This window comes from Netta rufina (genome assembly GCF_964035555.1).
Source record: "Netta rufina genome assembly, chromosome: 12".
NCBI lineage: Eukaryota > Metazoa > Chordata > Aves > Anseriformes > Anatidae > Netta > Netta rufina.
In genome coordinates, this window is record NC_140135.1 from 3,504,366 (window position 1) to 3,512,905 (window position 8,540).

Below are 8,540 nucleotides of genomic sequence, written 5' to 3' on the forward strand. Positions count from 1 at the left end.
AGTTTATTTCAACAGTTTTCCTTGTCAGCTTTGAAGCCCATTATAAAAAAAAAATAACAAAAAAGTGAATTTGTTGTTGAATTAACATAGCATTGGGACTTAAATCTACATTTGTATTGGGAAACATTGGGCTGGAGATTGAAAAGGATGCTACACCTGCACTTTGTGAGTAGCAGATTGGGCCTTTAAGTTAACCAAATTTCACATGTATTTATAGCTAGATAATAAACATAAAAAAGTACCATCCGCAGTTATACAACCTATTCTACAAAATTAATTAGAAAATGGTGTCAAGCATTGAAGAAAATATGCTGTTCCTGTCAGCTATCAGTAATGCTGTATGTGTCATACAGTTCTGAACCACAGAAGCCTTCTCTGTGAAGTGTTGGCCAACCTCATGTCTCCTGTGGACCAAGAACTACCATCATGGCCAGTACACTGCAATGTTTAAAGGATCTGATTTTGCACTTCAGAACTAAAAACATGTTTCATCAATTTCATCAGAGCGCAGAAACAGATTTAAAGACCTGAACCAATGAAATCTTGTGTCTGAATTCCACTTAAAGTTACAAAACCAAAACAGTCCTGGAAACATTTACCCTGCTGCTGCCTAACATGGTACACCCTTTGTTAACCACAACCTTCTGACTTTAGAGTTCCCAAGACATCAGCATTCTGGAGCTGGGTGTTTCAGCAGTTTGGGTTCTCAGTTTAATGGAATTAGCAGTTGGGTGCCCAGTTCGAACCTCAACTGATTAGTTTCTAGGTAACAGGTGCTGGCAATCTAAATCCTTTACAAGGCTTGTAATAACAGGCAATCAGAATATCAGATTCCTCACAAAAAGCAGATGTTTCTGCTTTCAAAACTTTGAAACGATCACTGCCAACTATGTAACACATCAGCCTGAACTGCTTCCTTTTCCTGAGATGACGTAAATCTATTTCCAGGCAGCTGCCCTACCCTCAAAGTGACAACCTCATGCTACTTTTCTGCTGGTCGCTCTAGCCCAGTGTAACTTTGACCATTTTCTATAGGTGAAAGCTTCAGGAGGAAAGGTAAACAGTGGGTCCAAAACAGCCAACAGCTGAGCAACGAGATCCAAGAGAGGAAGAGGAAAAGGCAATTGATCCATATACACTGATCACTAAACACCTGTCTAGTGCAGCAGACAGACTCTTCTCTCAGGGCCCAGTTTCTAAAGACAAGCAATCCTTCTTAAAAAAGGCAAAGATAGTTGAAGAAAGTTCCTCAAAAGGGCAAAGATACCTGCTTTCAGAAGAGCTGAAGGACAACGGGGTTCAGGCTCAGGTCTGTTCAGGAACCAGACACAGCCTCAGCAGCTCCCTAAGACCTACATGAGGCAGATACTCACTGACCTAAGGAGACACCACTTCCAATCTTGTGCACTGCAGAGAAAACTGTCTGACCTGGGGATCTGGAATGTTTTGGTATTTAAGTCTTCTATAAGATCTACTATTTCTCCTTTGGTGACTGTTTCTAGCCTGTGAAAGTTACCAGTATACAACATTGTTTTAGCTAAAAGCTGCTCATGCTGGACCACAAGGATCAAACTCTTACTAGTGCCAATGCTGCTGCATCCTGTCAGCGGGTCACTGTTCTCTCTCCAAAATATCCAAGGCAAACATTAAGTCATGACAAGTGATTTACAGGCTTGACAAGCGACAGTACGAGCTTCTTCTTAGGCAAGCATCTTTTGTTGAATCAGGTGGCGATTTTACTGAGCAAAATCTGCAAACTCTGACCATGCAGTCTAGGTGTAGAAGCTAAAGGAAAATTTCTTATATTCTCACCGACAGTTTTATGAGCATGGTCAGTAATAGCAAGAGGAGAGCACATACAGCCTTCTCCTGTTTGGGTGCCATTTCTCACCACAGGTGTTTCCTAATGAAAAAATTCAAATGTACCGTTGGCCCAAGGGAGCCTATAACTTGGCTGAGAGTGGCATTAACTTGACATAATTTCTTCTGCAACACTCCTAGGCATTCTTTTACCCTTCATAGAAGAATATACACAGCTCCTCATGGCACTGCTTTATTTGCATTAGTTCTAAAGTAATCTCCTGTATATATGCCAACTGCATTTTATTTACTGCAATGCTCTTCCAGATTTCAGGTGTCTGCAACAGCACTCTCATTGTTATATGGAAGGACTACATTAAGTGGTCACTGTCATTGGGTTTTAATCTTTCCTTAATCTCAACTCCAGAAGCTTCTCTGCATCTATTTCTTATATAACTTCTAAGATTACGGGCTTATTCTGGTGAAGTTGTAATTGCATCATACAGCTAACAAAATGTTCCTAGACTACCCCAGGTCTTACATGTGCTAAAAACCAAGAGATTGATCATGTTGATGCTTTTATACATTCAATTGTTCTGTTCATTTTATAAGTTCTCTCTTACTTCTAATCACCAGTTTGTTCTTAAAAAAAAAAAAAACAACAACAAAAACAACAAAAACAAAACACCGACCCACCCCCAAAAAAAAGCAGAACAGACTGCTGGAGGTGAAGATGAAGGTAAAGGAAAATACCTAAAACATTTATTCAGAATTTCCTAACATTCTGAGATATTTTTGTAAGCCTTCTGACAGATGTTCATCCTCAGTATGAAGATTCTCGCATGTAAAACAGTTTACTGTAAAGAATGGGACACAGTTCATAGCTTTCCACTGCTGCTCTTGGCAACGTACAAGCCAAATCAGATACTGAGCCACGGCATGTAGCTCAAAACCCCTGCAGAGCTATGCAGGACGCAGTGTTTTTCACAATTTGCTTCAGATGTTTTAAGTCTTTGCTGCATGGCCCACTTATGTCCTCCTGAGGGAGTAAGAATCATTAGTATGGAAAGCAGATATTAAGCCAACATCCGAGCCACCATCTTCCAGGGAAGGGGATTTTAAAAAGCTACAGAGCTGTGGCAGGGTTTTTGTATTTTTTTCTTCCTTTTTTTTTTCTCTATACAAAGATCCAGGACCAACACAGAATTTAACTTCAGCTTTTCTCAATTCAAGTTTTCAGCAGCACCTCCATAATGTATAAAAAACATCATTTACTCATTCAAGTTCCTGCTTCAAGGTCTGCACAGCCAGGGGTTATTGTCAAGGCAAGTTTTCCCCACTGCTCTCTGTGCAATGTAACCTGCATTTTGCTTTCTAGGATAGACTTAAAAGTACTTGGTGAAGATTATGTTTGTTTTTAAGTTTCTGTCTTGCTTATCAAAATAAATTGCATTACCTTAATCCCTACAAGTTAAACTCTAAAAACTGTCATCTTCTGTTTCAACATTTCCTTGCAGCTGAAGAACAAACATGTTCTGTTTCCATACTGTGTAACGGATGGCAGGCTTTCAGCTGCCTTGCTCTCTTCATCCAAAGTGCAAAAGCTATTTAGGAAATACTGGTTTTATTACACGTAAGTTTAATAAAGTTTTATAACACCAAAGACTGCTGTTTAGGAAATTGTCTTTATTTCACAGAATTTCACCATCAAAATTTGTTCAGAATGGAGAACTCTACTCCACCGGTGCCACAAGATATCTTACCAACATCAGAACAGGAGGTCATGTGTTGAACTTCGTCCTTCCCTCTCAAATATTTCTGTCACAAACGTTAGTTATTATCTTATATTACACAGTAAGAACTCTCAGTTCTATCACTGAATGCTAAAACATTGAATTTAATTCCCATCATACTAAAAAGCAAACAAACAAAACAAAACACAGAATCCCAACCTCCCCCATGTCAATTCAACCAGAGATTACCAGCACAAAAGTAAGAAACAAACGCAGTAGTGACAAGTGCATGGAAGCCTTCAGTGATCTGCATGAAAAAGCAATTTAGAGGACAGCTCCACTTCTCCCCTGCCCAAAGAAAACCTTACATGAATACAGTCATCACAGAAGCTGCTAGAATTAAGTTTTTCTAATAACCTACATATAAGAAAGCTCGCTCTCCTTATTCCCATACGCTCTGGAACAACTCTGCAGGAAGTCACCTTACAAGCACACTTTATCCCTTAAATCTTTATCTGAAGCAGAGAGAACAGGAAAATCTTTGAGACTCCTAAAGCAATAACCTTATTCTTTGCTGAAAAAAAAACAAAAAAAAAAACAAAAAACAAAAATAAAATAAAATAAAATAAAATAAAAACATAAAAAAAAATAAAACACCCCCTAAACATGCTCAGTTTCTTAACTATTTCAAGAAATTTCAACACAACAGCTTGGCAGCACAGTTCCTGACCTCCCAGTAAAAAGAACACTTCTAGTGGGGAGGATTCCAGGGATTCGATCTTTAGAGGGGTACTTAGGAGGAGGAGTTTCCATTAACTGCAGTTTTCACAAGCATTCATAACAGCAGGAAAAATCACAGGCAGCTGGTTAAAGAGCAGGTGTTACAGTCACCAATGGTGACTGAGGGTGCAGTTGCTGGGGAACTGCTGTAGCTCTTCTCACTCCACAAAATCATGTTACTTTTAACACTGAAATGAAATTTTAACTAACAGTCTGCCAGATCAACCCATGGAAAAACAAACAAACAAACAAAAAAACACAAAGCACAGTGGATTATAAAGTGTCTCAATTTGTGCTGCAGTCACGAACACTTCTCAACTCAGATTCATTGGGTCTACCTTCTAGTAACTTAATACCAGGATTTGCTATGAGTAAACAGAGATTAACTCTGGCTTCTGTTATAAAATACTGTCAGTGCTACACAATGCAAGTCAAACAGAACAGAGAGATACACAGAAGGAAGAACAGGAAAAAAAAAAAAAAAAAGATTCAAAGCACATCCCAGCAAAGTATCCAGAGCATATAATTATAATTTGCAGAGGTAACTCAAACTGCACATCCATTCTGCTGGCAGCCCAGTGCACTTCATCATATGACTTAGATTTAAAACTAAAAATACATAACAGAGAAGCTTAAAATATTACAAGTTCACTCAGAAAGACTAACATGGGTAAAAACCAGTACAATTATTGAAGTAACTAAGCAAACTGCATTTGACAAAAGGAAAAGAGTAATTTATAATTATCTGAAGGAAGCAAATCAGTACCAAAAAAAAAAAAAAAAAAAAAAAAAGACAAACAAAAAGCCCAAGCACAAATGCTAAGAGAAAAACAAACACTGAACAGGCTTCCAAGACAAAATTGACTTCAAACAGGTAAAGCACTTTTGGTCTTGTTTTTTCAAAGAAATAATCCTAAACTAGATGCTGAAATAGAAGGAATGACCTAACATATACAGATCATACTGTGAACTGAAAACAAACTGCAAGTTATCAAAAATACTTTAAAAGCAGTGATCTGTATAATCAACAGAAGTATAAATGACTGTTTTGGCAGTATACTTGAAGCAAACCTAGAGAAACACATTTTATTACCACATGCTGATGCTCATACACGACATCCTAGTTGAACTATGAAAACATGAAGTTTGCAGTCTTAAATACAAGTGCAACAGGAAAGAGTCAAGCTCAGAGTCCTCGCTAGCCTTCCACCATTCTTTTAAGTATGGCTCCCAGGCCACCCTTCGCCACTTTCAGGGGGGTCAGCTCTTCTTTGTTCTCAATGTGAATACTTGCACCGTGAGACACCAGCAGCTTTGCCTCCTCCACTCTCTCTTCATCACAGGCTAAATGACTGCAATAAGAACAAGAAACCCACAGCCACTTTTAAGTAGTCCAAGCTTACAAAGAGCAATAATTATCCTTTCTCAAAATGACAGCATGAATGTCAGAAGGGAGAGAAACCCTAGAACAACAAAACCACATGCAACCAACTACCTAAGCACACTTCAAAGTCTGCCATCAGGTCACTCTCTTGTCATTAAGCAACTCAGGAGCGTTCCTCCTGCTACTGGCTTCACAAATTTAAGGCACTTCTTTAGGTCAGAGTTTACCTTTGCTGGCTGCAGAGCCAAGAAGCACATAATCCATGGCTAAACTGGAAAATGGTAATCTGTAGCTGAACTTAAAGTGATCAACTGAATTTGTAAAGAGTTACTACAAATGCAGCAAAAGTTTTTTTTTCAGTTTAGCGTATCTTGAGAATAAATGAATGTATTCTACTATATAACTGGGCTTTATGTATAGGAAAAATATACTGCTTGATCTTATTCAGGGCAAAACCTTTCTTGCACTGCAGACAAGGCACAGTTTTGCCACCAACTTCAAAGCAGTTAAGGTTTCACCCCTACAGATTCCAATTACTCTCTAAGGTAATACCAAACACTGGACTGGTTGTACATAAATTACATCTTATTTTCCTTAGAGAGGTGAAAAAAAGCTTCCAAAACCAGCTCCTGCTTGGCAGGATGGAGTAAGCCAGCCTGTAAGGCCAGTTCCCTCTGACTTTGAAGTTACTAGCATGCTTTGTACCCCCTAGTGGCAACTGAACGCATTCCAGGCAATTAAAAAAGGTGTTCTACACTTCATAAGCAGATGTAGTAACACAAATTAAAGTATGCAGGTACAGACACACTTATGCAAAACACTAATTAAAAAGGATTTGAGAAAATCATAATTACGCAGAGATGTGAAGCAAAGGACTGTTCTGAGGCAGCTAGAAGTTTTTAAAAATTTGAACTGGAGATTCATTTCATAGAGACTATGCTGTCAGCAAAACAAACATGAAAAAAATGATCACTTACAGAGGCGTATTCCCTTCCGAGTCCTGTATATTAACAGATGCCTTGTGCCGCAGAAGGATCTGTATCATTTTTAGGTTTCCTTTGGCTGCTGCTCTGTGTAATGGGGTGGATTCAAAGTGGTCTGTTGCATCTGGATCAGCTCCATTCTCTAGAAGCATGACTGCAATCTGAACATGCGGGAAGAAACAGGGGAGCGGGTTGGAAAGAAGAAAAGTTCATCTAATTAAATATCTCTTCCAAGAGTGTCACTACCCCCAGTAGCACAGGGAACCCTACCTCCTGCTTGTTTTTGGAGGCTGCATAATGCAGGGGCGTACAGCCATTCTGATTGACGGCATTTACGTGAGCACCCTTGTCAAGCAGGGCTTTCACTATTTCATCACGGCCTGCCGAAGCTGCAATATGCAAGGGAGTCCAACCAGCCTGCAGGGATAAGAAGAAAAAAAAAATATTACACCCAAGAATTTCAGGGGAAAAAAAAAATCACAATGAAAACATAACCCCAATGCAAAGCAGATTACTTGCTAATCAAATTGTGCATGGTGTTACAACTGTAGGGCTAAATATGACTGGTATCACCTCAGGTCTGCTTGTATGTCAGTACTACCTGAGCAGGTAAGTGGCAGAAATTGCTTCTGTTCCCATTAGATATGGCACCTTGTGGGGCACCTCACCCCTCCAGACCCAACAGTGTTGCTTTCCAAAGGAGATATTTTGAGAACAAACAGTAGTGGCAGAAAAGGGCATCTGAAAGTTTCTGCAAGGTCTTCTATATCCCATTAAACTAGCAGGACAGCGCTTCCTTCTTTAAGGGTGACCTTTAAAATGCTTCACAGCATAAATATTTTCTCCGGGACGGTACCAGACTACATTCTTTGGAACCCAGCAATCACTGAGATTGGGATCTACTCTATAATGCCTTCCCCAGCACTGAGAAGCCTTCAGAGTGAGTCCCTCACAACGAGGGACAGCTTAACACCCTCCCTGCCCCCCATTCCCCTCAGAGCCCCCATTTTTCCCCTCAGCTCCCCCCACTTCCCCTCAGCACCCCTATTTTCCCCTCAGACCCTCCCCTTCACCTCAGACCCCCCTAATTGCTCCTCAGACCCTCCTTTTCCCCCCTCAGACCCCCCTAATTGCTCTTCAGATCCCCCTAATTCCTCCTCAGATCCCCCTTTCCCCCCTCAAACCCCCATTTTCCCCCCCTCAAACCCCCCTAATTCCTCCTCAGACCCCCTTTTTTCCCCTCAGACCCCCCTAATTCCTCCTCAGACCCCCCCTTTCCGCCTCAAACCCCCATTTCCCCCCCCCCAAACCCCTAATTCCTCCTCAGATCCCCTTTTCCCCCCTCAGACCCCCCTAATTCCTCCTCAGACCCCCCTAATTCCTCTTCAGACCCCCTTTTTTCCCCTCAGATCCCCCAATTTCTCCCCTCAGACCCTCCTAATTCCCCCTCAGACTCCTCCTTTCCCCCTCAGACCCCCCCCACTTCTCTCCCCCCAGCCCCACTCACGTCGTCCTTCTCGCTGACGGGCACCCCGAGCCCCAGCAGCAGGTCGGCGACAGCGGCGTGCCCGGCCGAGCAGGCCCAGTGCAGCGCGGTGCGGCCGGCCTGTGGGGAGGGAGGGAGGGAGGGAGGGAGCGGGCGGCGGTCAGCCCGCGGCGCCGAGCGGGAGCCGCCGCCGCCTCAGGGGGCGGGGAGAGAGCCCCCGGCCCGCGCTGACCTGGTCGGCCGCCGTGGCCAGGCCCCTGTCGCGCTGCAGCTGGGCGCGCAGCTCGTCCAGGCGCCCGCCGTACGCCATGTTGCACACCGCCACCTCCGACACCGACACCGCGCCCGCCATGGCGCCCGCCGACATCGCCCGC

At 42.3% G+C, this 8,540-nt stretch overlaps 1 protein-coding gene across 1 annotated transcript; it reads right to left on the reverse strand.

Annotated features, from left to right (window-relative positions):
• Positions 1-3,473: 3,473 nt before the first annotated feature.
• PSMD10 (proteasome 26S subunit, non-ATPase 10) lies at positions 3,474-8,532 on the reverse strand. The gene is made up of 5 exons (XM_084294397.1): positions 8,399-8,532; positions 8,188-8,286; positions 6,951-7,097; positions 6,675-6,841; positions 3,474-5,665 (listed from the first exon to the last, which is right to left on the reverse strand). The coding sequence occupies exons 1-5, from the start codon at positions 8,516-8,518 to the stop codon at positions 5,512-5,514; spliced, it is 687 nt and encodes a 228-aa protein (XP_084150523.1). The 5' UTR covers positions 8,519-8,532; the 3' UTR covers positions 3,474-5,511.
• Positions 8,533-8,540: the final 8 nt, after the last annotated feature.